The following is a 19654-nucleotide window of genomic DNA, read 5'->3' as shown; positions in this document are numbered from 1 at the left end:
TGGGAGTTTTTAACAAGACTGAAAATATCAACGAATTAAATAATGAAACAAAATAAATGATAGAATAATAATCGGCCAGACATGACATACTATTATTATTATCATTATTGTTGTTATTATTATCATCCATTGTTTTCTCAGTTGACCTGCTTTACTTATATATAACTTACTTATTCACTTCATTAGTTTTTTTCTTTTCTTTTTTTTACTTGTCTTGCTTTCCTCTTTATCTAATGTTCCTTTCTTTCTGTGCTTCCTTTTCTCTTTCTCTCCTTCCAGTCTCCTCTCATCACTTCCTTTCCTTTCCTTCCCTCTCCTTTCTTTAGTTTCATCATTACCTATTTACTATTACTCGTTCTATTATCCACAAAAAAAATACAGAAATGATAGACAAGTGAATAGGTAAGTATATTATTCGTTTTATTATTAGCTTTATTTATCCTTACCTTCTATCTTCCGTATAAAGTTTCTTAACCCAGATGTATTACGACACTCAGAGCTTCTTTATATGCGAAGGAACGAAGGAAGGAAGGAAGGGCCGGGAGGAGGAAGGAAGGTGGGAGGAAGAGAGGGAGGGAGGGAGGTAGGAAGCAACTAGATCCGATTACAGCCTTTCTGGTTCTGCTGGTGGTGTTGGAGTATCAGGGACAAGGAGAGAGAGAGAGAGAGAGAGAGAGAGAGAGAGAGAGAGAGAGAGAGAGAGAGAGAGAGAGAGAGAGAGGAAAACGGACAAGAATAAGAAGAAAAAGAACAAAAACAAGAAGTAGAAAAACAAGGAGAAACAGAACAGGAAGAAAACAGGATGAGATAGAACAAAGAAGAACAAGAACAAGAAGAGCAAGTACAAAAAGAAGGTATTAAAGGGAAGAAACAGAGAGAGAGAGAAAACGAACAAGAATAAGAAAAAGAACAAAAACAAGAAATAGAAGAACAAGGAGAAAAAGAACAGGAGCATACAAAAACAGGATGAAATAGGACAAAAAGAACAAGAAGAAGAAGAAGAACAAGAACAAAAAGAAGGTATTAAAGGGAAGAAACAGAGAGAAGAAGGGGGAGGAAACAGGAAACAGGAAGAGAAGTGATGCAGGCGGAAAAAGAGAGAAAGAGGAGTGGAAGCAGAGATAGAAAGGAAAGAGAGATAAAAGAGGGAAAAACAAGTACTAAAAGAAGAAATGGGAGAGGAAACAAAAACAGAGAGAGAAGAAAATAGAAGAGACTAAAATGAAGGAAAAGAAAAATGAGAAGGAAGGGAATGAAAGAAAGGGGAGGGGAGGGGAAGGGGAGGGAAGCGAAGGGAAGAGAGAAGACGGGAAAATGAGGAAGAGGAAAGAATGGAAACACTAAGGGGAAGATAAGATAAAGAGGAAGGCAAAGCAAGCAAAAGAAGAACCAGGAGAGAGAGAGAGAGAGAGAGAGAGAGAGAGAGAGAGAGAGAGAGAGAGAGAGAGAGAGAACAAGAACAAGGAGAACAAGAACAAAAGACTAAAGAAAAGGAAAAGAAATGGAAGGAAAGGGAAACAAAGTGAATTGGAGAGGAGGAAAGGGAAGGAAAGACAGAGGAAGCAACTGGGAGAGGAAGAGGAAGAGGACAGAAAGGGAGGAAGAGTGGATAAAAAAGAAGGAATAACAAGTAAAATAAAAACCAAGAGAAAAAGAGAACAAAACAAAACAGAAAAGCACCATCACCATCATCACCAAAGTGCGCGCCACCACAACAAATAGCCCAGCACAACAATTGCGTGAAAGGAACGGGATAACTAAACGGTGAAATAAACGTCAACGAGGAGAGAGCGAAGTCTATAAATATGCCGTAAATGTTTAAAAGGGACCGGGAGAGAGGGAGATAGGAGAGATGAAGAGGAGGGGAGGGAGGGGATAGGGGAGGTAATTTCACAAGAGGAGTCGGCGGTGGCGGCGAGGTGGGTGCGGGCGCCTTTCTGCCACGTCTGTCTGTTCGCCAAGGCCAGAACGTCTCCGGGAAGGTGTGTGTGTGTGTGTGTGTGTGTGTGTGTGTGTGTGTGTATGTGTGTGTGTATGTGTGTGTTTGTGTGTGTGTGTGTGTAGGTGGGCCACGCCAGGCACTTGCAGGCTCTTACAAATAAACCAATCGCAAATAGGCACTCATGGGCAGGCACTCGAACAAACAAAAAAGTCACTCATATAGAGGTACTCAAAACCAGGCAATCGAACAAATATACAAACAGGGACTCGCCCAAACAAACAAACAGCCACACTCAACAATATATCCCTCGACCCGCCCGTCTGACAAAATGCTTTGGGTTGAATTGAAATGAAAATATAGTAATAAGTCCTTGTGAATTCAAGTATATGTTCGCGTTTCAATTAATTAATAGCTTTACTGGTGGGAGAGGAAATTGCGCGTCACCAGCGATAGTTATTACAGATTTCCTTTTAATATTTTACTTCATGTATATTACTAGTTTGGCTACGGTGCGAACTCTGTTGTATTGCATGATTATTTGAACCTCGGGTAGAAAAAAACTCCATTATTTTTCCTTTTTTTTTCTTTTTTGTCGTCATTTTGGAGTCACTACCATTTCTTTAACACCCAACACGCACATAGCCACACACACACACACACACACACACACTAATAACAATAATAATAAATAGGTAAAAAGGTAAATAGAAGAACAGTAACTAATAAAATAAAATAAAAAAGTAACAATAAAATAATGAACACAAAAGTAAATAAACAAATAAACAAACAAAACAAACAGGTAAGGAGCATTGTTACTCACCTGGTGTGCTGGCGGATCAAAAGGTTGAGCTTTCCGCCACTTCATGCTGGCCGGAACCAACAGGTGGGCCGAGGGCGAGGTGGTGGGGGTGGCCGCTGAAGCTGGGGGTGGCCCACTGTTTGGTACTTAGCCCGCGAGTAGCCCCATCCTGCACGCCGCGCCGGGGGTGGAGGGGTATGCAATGAAGATGGGGCGGTCAGGGATCAAGGGGAAGGGCCTTCAGCCACGCCCACAGGGGTATAATGTGTGTTCCAGAGTTCACTTAAGACACCTATGATAACCTGGAATGGTAACACAAACACACACATACGTTAGCGTTATTATGATTCGTGACCGTGAAATTCTTGCTGTTGCTGCGATTTCGTATTGTGAGCTTATATGACTTCCAAGATTTGTATTTTCCTTGATATCTATTTTTTTCTTTTTACTTTTTTATATGATCTAGGTTAATATTTTTCCTTTGTTACTTAATTTCTTCGTCTCATGTTTATTTTCTGCTGCGATTTCGTATTGTGGACTTATATTGTTTTTTTTTAATATATTCTGGCACTTTTTTTTAGTATTGGTATTGTTCGTTTTGTATATCGATGTTAATATGTTTTTTTCTTTGTCTCAAGTTCCTAGTTTCACATTTATTTTCCGCTGTGATTTCGAATAGTGATCTTCATGTCTTAGTTTTGTATTTTCCTTCGATAGTATTATTGTGCAGCTTTTCTATCATTGTTTTCATTTTTACATCAACGTTATTTTTCTCCAGAGTTTTCAATTTCTTTGTTTCATATGCATTTTCACTTTCTATTTTCTTGTTATTGTTCATACGTCAACGCCAGTCACTGTTCTTTTATGATCTTTCAACAAACACGATCACATATACATTCAATTGCTCATTTCCTCTTCGCGAATTTAATTAATAGTCATATCAACCAGGTTTCTCATTTTACAGCTTCCTCTTAATTAACCTCAACGCTTTGTTTCACTGTTCTTTTATGATCCTTCAACAAACGCGATCACACACACATTCAATTCCTCATTTTCTCTTCGCGAACTTAATTAATACTCATATCAAACAAGTTTCTCATTTTACAGCTTCCTCTTAATTAACCTCAACGCCACTACTGACTTTATCTTACTTATTTTACATTTTCTATTTTTCACTGCATTTTCAAACCGTCATACACACAATAAGAAGTTGAACACGTGTGCTCTACAGTGGCGACAGATAATTCACTATTCATCACAATCACTATCATCATCATTGTCGTCATCATTGTATCCATTTCACAGCCATATTGTCACGTCACCATCATCCCCACCCCTCCCCGTCCCACCTCACCTCCGCAACCCCCCCCCCACCTCCCTCCTACACCCACCCCATCCCTACCACACCTACGTCACACCCCTTTCCCTCTTCCCCCTCCTCCCCCCCCCCCCCCACACACACACACATCAATGTCATGCTCTGAGAAGTTTGAGTCTCGATATTCTGAGAAGCTTTTTAGTTAAGAATTTCGTGTTTAACTTCAGAAGAAAGGAAAGAAGATGATGATGATGATTATGTAGTAGAAGAAGAAAAAGAGGAAGAAGAAGAAGAAGAAGAAAAAGAAGAAGAAGAAAAAGAAGAAGAAATAGAAGACGAAGAAGAGAAGTAGAAGAAAAAAAGAAGAAAAGGAGGAAGAGAAATTAAAAACGAAATAAAAGAAAACATAAGAAATTTATACAGAAACAAAATCGAAAATGACTGCGATTATGGAAAGAAAAAAAGAATGGAAGAAAAAATAGAAAAAGAAAGATAACACGAAAATAAAAATGACAGGTTAAGGTCTCTCTCTCTCTCTCTCTCTCTCTCTCTCTCTCTCTCTCTCTCTCTCTCTCTCTCACCCGTTTCCCATGTTCAAGCTGCGAGACAATGCGTGTCATTTCCTTTAAAATAGCCGTACCGTTGCTTCTAATGGCGCAACAAGAATAATAGCCTACTCAATTTTCCTGTTCTTTCTTTATACTTCACTTATAATTCATTCATCAGTAGTTTACTTTTCCTGTTCTTAATATTTCACTTACCTACTTATTCTTTCATTCTTACTTGAGTTTTTCTCTTTTTTCATTTTACTCTAGCGTACTTATTTTTCGTTCATTCATTATTCCTTTTTCTTTTCTTCTTTCTTTTATATTTAACTTGCTTCTTATTCATTCATCGTTAGTTTACTTTTCCTGTTCCCATTATTATTTATCTGCTTATTCCTTCATTGTTACTTTAGTTATCCTCTTCTTTCTTTATATTTTACTCTAGCCTACTTATTTTATCGTTCATTCATTATTCTTTTATTTTATTTTCTAATTTATTTTTATATTTTACTTCTTATTCATTCATCATTAGTTTGCTTTTCCTGTTCTCCTTAATATCATACGTATACTTATCTACTAATTTATTCATTATCAATTCATCTTTCTTGCTCCCTGTCTTTATATATCTAATTACCTATCATTTCACTCATTCCGTATTACTTCATTCTTAATTCTATCGTCTATCTGAATACCACGAACATAACGCATTGTACTCTATGTTAGCGATATCGCTACACTCAGCAAGGCCAGACAATGTAAAACTAAACCTGCGATAAGTCAAGAATAATTCATCTCAACCTTGGCTAAACCATGACAGTAATGGGCCAATGTGACGGATGTGAGCATTGAGGCCACGTGCAGCCCTAGCGTATGTTCCCAACTGTAACTATGCTTTGTGTGCAGAGAAATTAAAAGAATCTCATCTGAAGGTATAGGGATGGATGTTAATTGGAGGTTAGATGGAGTGGGAGAGTAAGAACTATGAGATGGGATAGGCTATTAGTAGTATACGAAGAGATACAATATTGTCTTAGTAGCTTAGTGACTTAGTATTGATAGTTTTTATTGTTGTTTTACTGTATAGAAGGAATGCAACTCAAAGGAAAACAATAACAATGATACAAAAAAGTCCTTCATACTGGTCATTAACGAAAGTAAAATTGAAGAACACTAATTAAGAGGTGTAGATGATAATTACAGTAATGAAGTAACTGGATAAGAGGGAAAATCAATTTTGCGATAGTATTGGTACGTGAGATAGGCGGGAAAATGGCGAAGGTGTAAAAATTAAAGAAAGTAAAATTGAGAAGTGTAGGAACGTGTGTGTGTGTGTGTGTGTGTGTGTGTGTGTGTGTTCGACTTTCTCACGGGTATTTCCAGAAGTATTAAAAAAAAATCTATACTGGTAACTTTCTCCCGTTTAAGGAGTGCTATATCCACACACACACACACACACACACACACTGACGAAAGGGAAATGATAATAATAAAGATGGAATAAGGAAAGAAATGAATGAACGGAGACACTGAATGACAGATGAAGGGAAAGAAATGAAGGGAAATAAAAGAAAGAAGTAAAAATATAGAAAGCAAGGCAGAAAATGAAAAAAAAATAGAAATCAACAACGAAAAGGAAAAAAGCAAGTCATCAAAAACACACAAAAAACAACGAAGGAAGGAAGTAAAATAAAAAAAGAGGAAAAGAAAGGAAATACAGTAAGGAAGGAAAGGAATGAGGAAAGGAAACAGGATATTGGAAGCTCACTCAATCAGTCATGGCTGAGCTGACGCCGCGGGGAGGAGGAGGAAGAGGAAGAGGCGGAGGAGGAGGAGAGCTGATGGAAAATAGGAATATAGAAGCAACAGGAGTCTGCCCATTATTTCTCCATTCTCTTCATCCCCTCCTTACCCCCCCTCCCTCCACCCTTCTCTCTTACCTCCTTTCCAACCATTTATTTCCTTCCAAACCCCCTTCTCTCCTCTCTATCCCTTCACCCTTCTCTCTCCTCCTTCCTCCCATCTCCTTCCCTCTCCCTTCCTCCTACCCCCTCCTCCATCACCCTTCACCCTTTCCTCTCCCTCGCCTTCCTCCTCCTCCTCCTACCGTGTCTAAAAGGGAGAGGAGGAGGAGGAAGGGAGTTACGAAAGAAGAGCGAAAGAGGATTGGGTAGGATAAAGGGATGGATCAGAGAAGGGTGGAAGGGAGATAAACGAGATATATAAGGAAGTAAAGAAGATGGGATAGGGAAAAGAAGAGGAAGAGGAGGAGGAGGAAAGGGTGGATGAAAGGGATAAAGATAAAATGTAAGATGAGGGAAGAACGGGAGAACAGTTGGTAAATATTAAAAGGTAAGGAAGGAAAGAAAAGGAAAAGAAAGGAGGAGGAGGAAATGGAGGAGAAAAGGATGGATGTGGATGGAAGGGATGAAACTGAGGGAAGAACAGACGGAAATGAAAAAAAAAGGGAAAGGTGTAAAAGAGAAATAAAAGAGAAGTGAAAGGAACACGAATGGAATGAAGATCAAAGAAATAATGGAAGATAAAGAAGAAAAGAATAAAGAAAGATGAGAGGAGAAGATGAACGGAAGATGGAAGAAAGAAGAGGGAAGAGGAATAGAGAAGGGAAAAGGTAAGGTATGTCAAAGAGAAAAATAAATGAAGGACACGAGGAAGGAATGTGAAGGAAATGAGGAAAGAGGAGATAGTGAAGGATGGAAACTCCCTCTGATGATGATGAAAATGATGATGATGATGGTGGTGAAGGAGAAAGTGATGATGGCATGATGATATTGCGTGCGTGTGCGTGTGTTTGACATGATACACTTTTTTTTCTATTATTGCTATTATGAAACGTGTGATTCGTTTTTTATGGCAAACGTGAGGCTATGTAACTCTCTCTCTCTCTCTCTCTCTCTCTCTCTCTCTCTCTCTCTCTCCTGATTACCCTTTCGTATGTCTTTTCTTTATTTACGTTTTATGTTGTCGTTGTTGTTGTTGTTTTCCCTTTTTATTCTTGGGTTTTCTTAATTTCTTCAATATATTTCTGCATTTTTACTCTTCTCTCTCTCTCTCTCTCTCTCTCTCTCTCTCTCTCTCTCTCTCTCTCTCTCTCTCTCTCTCTCTCTTAGCATCATGAAATAAAGGTCGTAATTCCTCCTCCTTATTTTCATTTCTATTGTTTCATTCTAAGTAATACACAAAGCCTAAAAACCCAATGTATTCTCCCCTTCCTTATCCTCTTCTGTCTCATAACGTGACCTTGCACCATGAAATTGTTATAAGCTTTAATTCCTCTTTTATTATTTATTTCTCTTGATTATTTGTAATACAAGTAGCCGACAAACACAATGTCATGTTACTCGTATAATCCCTTCATTATTCCCTTCTCATTCTTCTATCCTCTATTTGTAATTCCTCCTTTTTCTTTCCTTCAATTCTTGGTAACATGCATTATCATTTTCTATCTCTTCTCTTTTCAATCTTTAATTCCTCTTTTTTTTCTTTCCTTCAATTCTTAGTAATACAAGTAACCTACAAACATATTTTATCTCCCTTTCATTATCTTCCTATCTCTTCAAACTTCTATCTTCATTTTTCTTTTCCTTCACTCTTAATATTTACGAGTAGCTTACAAACCCATTTTACTCGTATATTCCTTTCATTACCCTCTTCTATCTTGTACCTTTAATTCCTCCTATTTTTTCTCTTTCTACAAGCCAAAGTAACCTCGTATAGTCCTTTCATTTTCCTCTTATATCTCTTCCCATAACCTCGAACAATGAAATATAGACTTTTATTCCTTTTTCCTAAATATTTATTTCCACGATTTTTAGCAATACTAGTAGCCTACAAACTCACGCTATCCTCCCTTCATTATCTTCCATTATCCCTTTCTACTTCATCCCGTGACCTCGGCGAAGTGAAAACGGTTACACGCTTGCTGCATCATGGCGGAGAAAGGAACAAAAACGTATATAATATAGATTAGGGATGAGTTACGCCTTTTTGTGCCTGTGTAATTAGGCTACGCTCAGCTGTTTCCTTTAAGTTGTCTGTCTTTGTCACTTTCTCTTAACCTCACCATCACCTCGTATTATCTCGACAACCATCTACGTAGACTATTCGTATTATATTCTTCAGTGTTATCTTTATATTACGTTGTTTTGTATTAGGTTATTATCAACTGTTTTCTTTCTCTTAATCTCATCACTTTGTATAATCTCAACATCCAGCAACGTAGGCTATTCGTATTATATTCTTCAGTGTTATCTTTATATTACGTTGTTTTGTATTAGGTTATTATCAACTGTTTTCTTTCTCTTAACTTAAATGAGGAAAAGAGGCAAAAGGAGGAATGGAAAGAGATATTGAAGAGGATCATACATCAATTTTTTAACACGTGACGCCCCTTACGTGACGTGCCTAAACCTTAAGCCAAATGAGATAATAAGTTCTTTTCTTATTTCCTGTAAAGCAGAAAATAATGACTTAGGCGGTTTGCTTACGAAGGTGATGATATGAGTTTGTAGGTTGCATTACGAAGAATCAAGGAAATAGAGAAAAAGGAGGAATGGAAGAAGATATAGAAAAGGATAACATGGATTTGTAGGCTACTTGTATTATTATTATCTCAACATCCAGCCAGCTACGTAGGCTATTCGTATTATAATTTTCGTCATTAACTTTATATTACGTGGTTTTGGTAATTATTTTAAAAGTTATATCTAAGCTATCAAATGTTTCCTTTCTTTCCTTTCTCTTAACCTCGCCATCACTTCATATTTTAACATCCAGCTAGGTATATATACTTTACTTTTTTCTGCTTTATCATTTTATCACTTGTTATTTTCCACTTATTTGAAGAGTAGTCCTTAAGCTACAATCACATTTTCTCATCTTATAGTTTTCATTAGCTTAAAATACAGCTCGGCTTCTTTTGCGTTACCATTTTAATTTCACTCGTTATGGTCTTCTTTAATTAAGGGTAAAAATTATGCTATCCTCACATGTTTTCCTAAGCTGTCACTGTGTCCTTTCCTTAGGCTCTTATCTCCTCATAAGCCGAACCCTTTCTCTACTTTTTGATATCTTAGTTTTTCGACGTTACAATTAAATGATTCGGTCCTATTTATCTTTTAAACCGTCACTCTCTCTTTTAGCCTCGCCATCATCCCATTATATATCTTCAGCACACGCTAGGCTACTTTCATTTTATTTTCTGCGTTCAATTTCACGTTTCGTCAATTTGTACTTATTATCATTCAAGGTCATATGTAATTAGAGTTCAGTAATTAGAGTTCAGGAAGATGTATATACTTTCTAATTAAGCTGTCACTCCCTCTTGGCCTCGACGTCACCTTGTAATACCTTAAGATCAAGCTAGGGTTTGTATTTATTTATCTATTCATTAATTTTACCCGATTCATTATTCTGTTCTTGTCTTGGGGGTTATCATGAGGTCAAGCTCGCTTCTCTAAATTTCTCACTTTCTCTCCTAGGCTTTTTATTTAATTTTCTACATTGATTTATATTATTAGCATTGTACTTATTCCTCTATGACATTTATGCTACACTCACTTCTATTACGGCGTCACTTTCTTTTAGCTCACCATTCACTCAATAACATTATTCTATAAACACCATGATAGGCTCTTCGTATTATTTTCGATAATGAATAAAACTTTGTTATTTTGCACTTATTGACGGATAAATATTAGGCTACCCTCACGTACTATTCTCTAAAGCCGTCACTTCCTATCATACTTAAAATCACTTTGTATGATCTTAAGTCAGAGCAAACGTATATTTCATTTTTCTAAGTTGAATTCAGATTATTTGTCATTTTCATTACTTATATAAGCTTGATCTAAGTTACATAAAACAGGTTAATATCATATAACGACATAGAAAAACTAGATGTTATTCAATACTCTTTAACATGAGTGACTGCAAGACAACATTCTATCCAAACAAGTCTCTCTCTCTCTCTCTCTCTCTCTCTCTCTCTCTCTCTCTCTCTCTCTCTCTCACACACACACACACACACACACACACACCTTATGCTTTCATTCCTAAGACGTAGCTTGTATGTGTGTGTGTGTGTGAGGTTGCTGGCTGGGGGGTGTTTGCTTGTTTGTCTGTTGGTCCCATGAGGAAGAGGAGGAGGAGGAGACATGACTGATCAAAAATAGAGGCACACGCTCACATATATAGACGGGCAGGAGAACAAGAATGCAGAGGAGAGGATATAATTAGTATGCACAGAAGAGATGGACAGTCGGCAAAGTGTGTTAATAAAGGAATGGGTGTTTGAAACGCAGGATAGACATACTGATAGACAAATAGATAGATAGATTGATAGACAGACTAACTGGTCGATATAGATTGATAAACAGATATGTAATAATAACAGGGTATGAGAAGGATATACATAAATAGAAAGATGTAACTACACAGAAATGCAGATACGATAAAATAAGATGAATAAATATATATGGAAATAGACAATAAAGATAAATACAGATAACTTAGGCATGTGAAAAAACAAAACAAAACAAATGCAGAGACAGATGAATAAATAAATGAACGGGAAAGGCACTCAGATAAGATAAACTGATAATAATATATATACATGGACTTACTAGATGAAGAGAGAAAACCAAAAATGGATAACTTAGGTTTGTATATAGATAATGCATACAACGAAGACTCAACACACACACACACACACACACATACACACACACCACAACCTACACTGTGTATAAATAGATAAGGTTGGTGCTCTTGAAGGTAAATGGATAAATATATACAAGGTGCAAGAGATGTGGGTAGCCTACTCGTGTGTGTGTGTGTGTGTTGGCTAGTGAGCTGCGTAGTGTTGGTGGTGATGGGGAGGTGGTGGAGGTGATGGAGGTGAATCAGATGGTGGTGGTGGTGGTGATGAAGGTGGTGGTGGTCGTCTAGGAATGTGCGAAGTGGAATGTGTGGAGTAAAAAGGTGCTGGCAGGGCTGATGTGGGTGGCAGGAATGGAATGACTGGCTGGCTGGCTGACTGACTGGAGGCTGACTGTCTGGCTCAACTAACTATATGTATTTTGCTGAGTAATTAAACACTAAAAAAAGACATTTATTTAAAAACCTTGACCATTCAACCTCCTTATTTTTGTTAAGTACCTTGGCCACATATTATATTCCTCAACCTACCTACCTATGGGAATACTGATTAGTGATTATTATTATTGTTATTATTATTATTATTATTATTATTATTATTATTATTATTATTATTATTATTATTATTTATTGTTGTATTTTCTATATATACGTACTCATACATCCAGACATCCTTTACTTTTTTTTCCCCTTTTAAATACAGTATAGGTTAGGTTAGGTTAGGTCTATATATAGTTCCGTGTGTGTGTGACCATGTAACGTCCCCGGAATGTCTTAAGAATGAGAAAAAGGAAAGGAAAAAAGCATCATGACTCGACTAACTTTGCTTATTGTCTTCTCTTTCTGCACCCTCCATCCCCCCTTTATCTTCCCTCCCTCCCTTCCTACCCCCCTTCTTCCCTCCCTCCCTCCCTTCCTAGTCCTACCCTCCCTTGCATCTTCACTGACTAACCTTTCCCTATCACTCACTCACTCTCTTACCCTTGAGCGAAAGAAAATAAAAAAATGTGTGTGTGTGTGTGTGTGTCCTCGTGGGCGAGCGGGGGGCCTGGAGGGAAGAAGAAGAGGAGGAGGAGGAGAGGACAGGAGTTGCCCAGTATTGATTTTATCGCGAGGGGCCCACCACCACGATTCCTGCATCCCCCCTTCCCTTCATCTCTCCCTCCTTTCTCTCCTCTCCTCCACATCTCTCTTCCTTCCTCTCCTCTCCTCCTCTACATCTCTCCCTTCCTCTCCTCCACATCTCTTCTGCCCTCCTCTCCTTCTTCCTCCACATCTTCCTTTCCTCCTCAGCATCTCTCCTTCCCACCCCACCTCCCTTCCCTCCTCTCCCGCTTTTCTTTCTCTACATCTCTCTTATTCCTTCCTCTCCGGTTTCCTCTAATCTACGTCTTTTCTTTCATCCTCTTTTATCTCGTCTTGCTATCCTCCACATTATGTCTATTCATCTATTTGTTTACCTTTCTTCATTTCTTTATCGCATCTGTCTTCTTTTCCTTTCCTCTTCCTCTCTATCTTTATCTTTCATTCGTTCCTTCGCCATAATTTTTCTTCTTCCCTCCTCTTCTACACATTTCCTCCATTCCTTCCCTCCCCTCCTCATCTCTTGTCTCCTCCACGTCTTGTCTCCTTCCCTGCTTCTCTGCCTTCGCATCCCTCCTCCTCCTCCTCCTTGCACTCAGCGTCCTTGAGACTAAAAAAATGTCTCCCATGAGTGACACTGTTATTCTTTTGTTATTTCCGCGGAATAGACGGGTGAATGGCTGGATGGGTGATCATTTGAGTGTGAGTGTGAGCTTCATCTGTCACAAGGAAAAGAAATCCCATCTATTATCCCTCAATACAACCGCAACCTTCATTCACACCCCAAGACGCACCATCATCGGATTTTCACTTCTACTACGTCAATATTACATCGCATATTTCATCACACATTTGCATTAGCTTCACTTCTCTTGTACTATATGTTACAATCCAGACTAATATTATACTTATTATATATCTACCCCTACACAAATGTTATATCACGTATTTGCATAATCTTGTTATACAATAATTTAGATCATCAATTTTTACTTATTTTCACCTACACGCCAATATTGCATAACATTTCATCACATTTTTGCAAGAGCTTCAGATTCCTATGACGTTACAATTTTGAAAGCCGATTATTACCTATTTTAACCTCTATGCAAAAATTACATCACATTATACGCATAGACTTCACAATTTAGGAAGCCGATATTATTTATTTTCACCTCCATAGCAATATTTCATCACGTATTTGCATAAAATTCTCTTCTAATATATATGTTATGGTTTAGAAAGTCGATATTATGCTTCTTTCACCTCTATGCAAATATAACGTCACATATATGCATGGACTTAACTTTTCTATATTATACGTTAAAATTTGCATCTAGTCTATTCTACGTATATTTGCCAAGGACAAGGAAAAATGAACTACCTCAAATTTTCCTCCCAGCCCAGCATCCGGGCAATTCCAGAACCTCCTCCTAACCTAATGGCCTACTGCACTCCAAATTAGCCTAGTTCACTTCAAATTGCCAAGGATGAGGAAGGGAAGAATACTAATAATCTGCCAGTATTCTTATATATATCACAGCATCCGGGAAATGTTAAAACCCTCCCACCCTAACATCTTTCCTACTACCGTATCTAATTTCATTCGATAGGCAGGTAAAAAATTAGCTTTAGATATCAATTTACCAAGAAGAAAAAACATCTCTTCCCAGCACAGCATCCGGGAAGTTAAAAATCCATCAAGCCTAATCTCCTACTATTACTTAATTCAGTTCGACAAATAAGGAAAGATAACCAAACCTCGTTTTCATAACATTCTCGCCGTCACGACATACCGAGAATTCAAATGAAAAGCCTCTCCTTATATATTGTAACCTAACTTAGCTAATATACACCGATAGGTAACAGTGGAATAGCACAAGACATCCTACGATCCTAATATAGTTCAATAGGTAAGTGAATAGCGAAAGGGCATCCTGCTAACCTTGTCTTGCTGAAAAGGTAAAGAAATAGTCTGAGTTACATCCTTCAATCCTATGTAATATCACTCAACAGGCAAATGCAGAACAGCCGGGAGGACATCCTACAAGCTTACTATCCTTCGAGAGCAAAGAAAGATTAGCCCAAACACTTCCTTGTACTACCCCATTATCATTCAACAAACAAATGAAGAACAGCCTAAGGGTCATCCTGCAAGCTTACTATCCTTCGAGAGCAAACAAAGATTAGCCCAGACACTTCCTTGTACCCCATTATCATTCAACAAGCAAAAGAGGAGTCAAGAGGACATCCTGCAAAGCTTAACATCCTTCGAGAGGCAAAGGATGATTAGTCACGACACATCCTTTAGACTACTATCTCTTGTGAGGCTGAGGACTATTAGCCTAACATCCTGGAAGCCCAGCAATATCGTTCAACAGACAGACGCACATTTTGCTAGCCTACTATTATCCTTCGTGGCATAGGAAGATTAGCCTAAAACACATCGTATGCTACCCTAATATCCTTGGAGAGGCGTAGAAAGCTTACCCTAACACGCACCCTGCCCTTCCATCCTCTACTCGAAAGCCCATCCACGCGGACTGATTGTAAAAGGTAAGTGGCGGGGTGGTGGTGGTTGCTGGGCCCTGGACATCCGCGTGGGGCCCTAGCCTAGTCACCGGCCTATATGCCAGTCTCCAAGGGAAATGGGGACATGAAAGGGAGGAGAGAAGGGAGAGGACACGGGACAGGGAAGGATGGAAGGGAAGGCACCAGATAGAGGGAAGGAAGAAAGGGAAGGGACGAGACAAAGATAAAAGACAGGGAAGGGACGGAAGGGAATGAAGAAAGGGGAAGAAAATGAACAGAAGGAAGGGAAAAAATGAGTTAGAAGGGAGGCCATGAGGAAGGACCACGAGAAATAGAAAGATGAGGAGCCAAAGAGAAAGAGAAAGGGAGACATGGGATAGAGGAGAAGAAGAGACGAGAGGAAGGGATGGGAGGAGGACGTGGGGATAGAGAGAGGGAAAAGGAGGGGAATGAGAAACGTATGTTGGCATCGGGAAGGGGTGCAAATTGGAGCAAAGATGGGACATGGGATAGGGGAACAGACATTACTGGATAGAAAAGAAATGGGAGGAAAACGTGAAACGAAAAGGAGAGTGAGAAGGAAGGGGGAAAGAGAAGAGAAAGAAGAGAATGAGAAATAGGAAGATAAGTAAAGAATGGGATTATATATAAAGAAGGAAGGGGAGGAAAGCGAACACGCGTAGAAGCAAGACTTGGACGAGGAGGGAGGAGGGAGAATGGGAGGGGAGGGGAGATAGAGGAAGTGGGGTGATTCCGTGCCTGGAACTACTGTGTGCGGGGAGGAGGGGGAGAGAGAGTAGGGGAACGGGATGGAGGGAGGGAGAGGTGGCAATATAGAGAATGAAGAGAGGAAGGAAGGAGGGAGGGAGAGGTGGCAATATTGGGAATGAAGAGAGGAAGGAAGGAGGAGGGAGGGGGAGAGAAGGGATAGACTGACAAGCTGATGGGGAGAAGGCGTGAGGGAGGGAGGAGGGAACGGGAGGGGAAAAAGGGACAGGGAGGGAGAGATTCCAGGCGTGGGAAGGGAGGAGTGAAGGAAACATCAAAGGGAACGGAGAAAGGAGGAAAGGATAAACACACAGATGGAAGGGCAGATAGATAGATACTCGGAGAGAGAGAGAGAGAGAGAGAGTGGAGAGGGAAATTTCCAGGCCCAGGGAAATGCTGAAAGGAAACCGCAGAGGGAGGTTGAAGAGACGAATGGATAGAAGGAAAGAATGGTGGATACGAAAGATGGACGTAAGAGCGATCGAGTAGAAGAGGAGGTGGATGGATAGATGGAAAGAAGGAAACAGTAGTAAGGAGTGAAAGAGAAGGAAGGATGGATGGAAAGAAACAACAGTGGGTAAGAGATAATAATATATAAGGAAAGAACGGAACAGTAGTCAAAAAGGAGTCAAAATGATAAACGAATGCAATACGTATATATAAACACAGAAAGGATGAAGGAAAATGTCAATAAACGATAGGTATAACAAAGCAAGGAAAAAAAAACTTGGGAATAGTTTAAATGGTGAAAAATCGGAGAAAACGAAACAAGGGAACAGAAGTGAAGACAAACAAGAACAATACCAAAGAATACAAGTTAAGATGACATGACAAAACCAAGAAAGCAAAAACATGAAAGCCAATGAAACAACCCGAAGAGCAACCATAATAGCCAAACAAGCTTACAAGGCAACTATTGAAAACCACTGGAAAGTATAACAAGATTTCCATACCGTGTTTCCCCTCCCTCTCTTTCCTCTCCTTTGCGGCGTCAGACAGCAACACCACCACCACAATTTCGATTTCCTATACTCCCAACACGCCAGCACGAAATGTCACCGTATACACACAGACAGACAGACACAGACACTCACGCACTGTCCTTATTTCCCATCGATTCATTCACTGCCACAAACACACTGTTACGTCTCCACAACCCACGTGAGCATTGCAAAATAATGATGAAACTTACAATAATGACAACACAAAGGACAAAAATCTGGTAATTCACGAACACACATCACGAATACAGACTAACACGAAATATAAGCCATTCGGTATTTACATTAGTCTATGGTAGGGGTCCAAGCAACAGTTCCAATTGTCACAAAGGCTGAAACTAGACTGAGTTCCGTCGCCCTCGCTAACCTGTCCGCACGCTGCCGCTCGCAAGGGAAAAATGTCGTACTGCACAACCACCGCCGCCACAGCTTGATGACCCTTCAGACCTTAACATCCTTCCCAGGTAATATATTTTTTTTAAGCCCCTTTACGTTTTACGACTTTGGTGGGGTCACGGACACAGGCCCCCGCGTCCTTGAGGGAGGATATGAGCCGCGCGCATCCTGCAGGAGAGAAGGATGTGATTGCGATGTGTGATTGTCTAGAAAAAAAAGTTAACAAGCCAATTTATCTATCCTTGAGGTAGCGGTAGTAATTTGTGAAAAACTAGGAGGTGATGGTGTGTGAACGCGTTGCTATTTCCCGACATTTTTCTTGTGGTAGAGAAGATAGACTAACCTTAAAACAAAAACAAGAGATAAATTATACGTAAATGACAGTGTGTGAATGCGTTGTTGTTTTTCGACATTTTTCTTGAGGCAGAGAAGATACTAATAAAACAAAAATAAGAGAAATAATAAGTAAACGACAGTAACACACTATAGCAGTTCCTTAGAATAATAAATACTAGTAGAAAAAAAGACCAATCAATGTTAGTGTGTGAGTGGGTTGCTGTTTCCGACATTTTTCTTGCAGTAGAGAAGATAGACTAATCATAAAACAAAAATAAGAGAAAAAAAAATAAGTAAATGACAGTAATTAACGTACACACTAGAATGATAAATACCGACAGAAAAAAGACCAATCAATGTTAGTTTCTTATCGTGTTTACCAGACTGACGAGAGAATGAACAGGAAAAAGAGTCAACAGGATCAGCAAATTGAATTGGATGATGATATAAAGCTATACTTTGTGTCTGGGGTCAACAAAGTAAATATGATGAGAGTTAGGGGAAAATAATCTTGGGAGAGGGTGAGAAAGAGGTGAGAGAAAATAATATAGAGGGTAAAATAGAGGTGGTGGGAGGTAAAAGAATAGGAAATGGGAAGAGTGAAGTTAAGAAAGGGAGAGGTAATGAAGGAATAAGAGAAAGCAGTATCAGATTATACAAAACAAATATAAAGTAATATTGTGAGAGAGTAAAGGAGAGGAGGTGAGAGAAAATAATATAGAGAATAAAACAGAGGTGGTGGGTGGGATCGAAATGAATACGAAATGGGAAGAGTGAAGTTGAGAAAGGGAGAGATAGTGAAGAAATTAGAGGAAGTAGCAATTAACAGATTGTACAAAACGAATATAAAGTAATCTTATGAGAGAGTAGAGTACTAAATGAGAGGTGAGAGAAAATAACAGAGAATAAAAGAGGTGGTGGGTGGGATCGAAAGGAATACGAAATGGGAAGAGTGAAGTTGAGAAAGGGAGAGATAATGAAGGAATAAGAGAAAGCAGCATCAGATTATACAAAACGAATATACTTCAAAGGAGCGGGTGATGAAAATGGGAGAGGAAAGGCAACAATGAATAATAATAAATACCATAAAGTGAGTCAGTACCATCCATTAACATACCAAACGAATACTTACACACAAGATCAGCAAACAAAACACAGTAAAGGGGCTATTACACTGGGCAAATTTTCCGTGGATCTTCAGTCAAACCACGATTTCCGCTGGCGTGGTTCTCATATTTACGTGATTTTCTGACGTGTCCACGATCTTCCAAAGCTACGGTAGATTTCACTGAAGGACGACGGTATTACTCATCATCTTCATCAGCAGTAATAACAACAAACAATTGAGACCCACGTTAGCGGAAATCGTGGTTTGACTGAAGATCCACGGAAAATATGCCCAGTGTAATAGCCCCTTAAGGAGGGAATAAATAAGAAGAGACACATAATACCAAGTGAATATGCACCCACCAATACACATGCCAGTCGTGAGCATCATATCTGTGTAGGCAGGACGAGACAAACAAGAGAATAGCAAATACTCACTAAATATGAGAATAATACTTAGCGTAGTTAGATAGTAGTGATTTGTGTGTGTGTGTGTATGTGTGTGTGTGTGTGCTTGGTTGCTTCCTACGTAGTTTTCCCATTCATCATCGTCATTATTCATTAATTAGTTTAGACGAGATAAATTAAATAATTAGCATGAGTATTGAAACTTCCAAATGTAAACCAATTTCTAGATGTTGCTGTTATTGTTATTATTATTATTATTATTATTATTATCATTATTAATGCTGCTGTTACTGTAAAATGAAGTTGTGAATAGATTCCTGAAGCCATATACTGATTTCCGTTTAAAGTGAAAGTGGTAAATATGATGATAATAATAAATAAAAACAAAGATACTGATAATAATAATAATAATAATAATAATAATAATAATAATAATAATAATAATAATAATAATAATAATAGTAATAATAATAAGAAGAAGAAAGAGGAAGTGAAAGTAAAAAGAAGAAGGAGAAAGAAGAACCTATTACCTCAACAAACATATAACATACTAAAACCAGAAGAAAAAACATTCAGCCAAGTATTTTATGAAGCTATTAGTGGTTGAAACCGCCCCTCCTCCCTCCATGACTCCCATCCCAGTTCCGTGTTGGGCCAGCAAAACAGCCCTTCACTCACACAGCTACATATAAATAACTCTGTACATTCCTTCTATCTTCCGTCCAAGGCTTTTAGGCAACAAGA

General features: G+C 38.8%; 1 protein-coding gene across 5 annotated transcripts in view; it reads right to left on the bottom strand.

The window, feature by feature from the left end:
• Positions 1-17026, bottom strand: part of LOC127007750 (sodium-dependent proline transporter-like) — a 118712-nt gene extending 101686 nt beyond the window's left edge. For 3 of the 5 annotated variants that reach the window (XM_050879016.1, XM_050879017.1, XM_050879014.1), the window contains exon 1: positions 2763-3043. In XM_050879016.1, coding sequence (XP_050734973.1) covers positions 2763-2807 — 45 coding nt within the window. In that variant the 5' untranslated portion in view covers positions 2808-3043. Of the gene's footprint in view, positions 1-2762; positions 3044-16920 lie in introns of those variants that run through there. The other 2 variants (XM_050879012.1, XM_050879013.1) reach the window with 2 other exon arrangements.
• Positions 17027-19654: the final 2628 nt, after the last annotated feature.

This window comes from Eriocheir sinensis, chromosome 36, assembly GCF_024679095.1.
Source record: "Eriocheir sinensis breed Jianghai 21 chromosome 36, ASM2467909v1, whole genome shotgun sequence".
Classification (NCBI taxonomy): Eukaryota; Metazoa; Arthropoda; class Malacostraca; order Decapoda; family Varunidae; genus Eriocheir; species Eriocheir sinensis.
The sequence above is the reverse complement of the archived record's forward strand: the minus strand, read 5'-3'. Positions and strand labels throughout refer to the sequence as shown.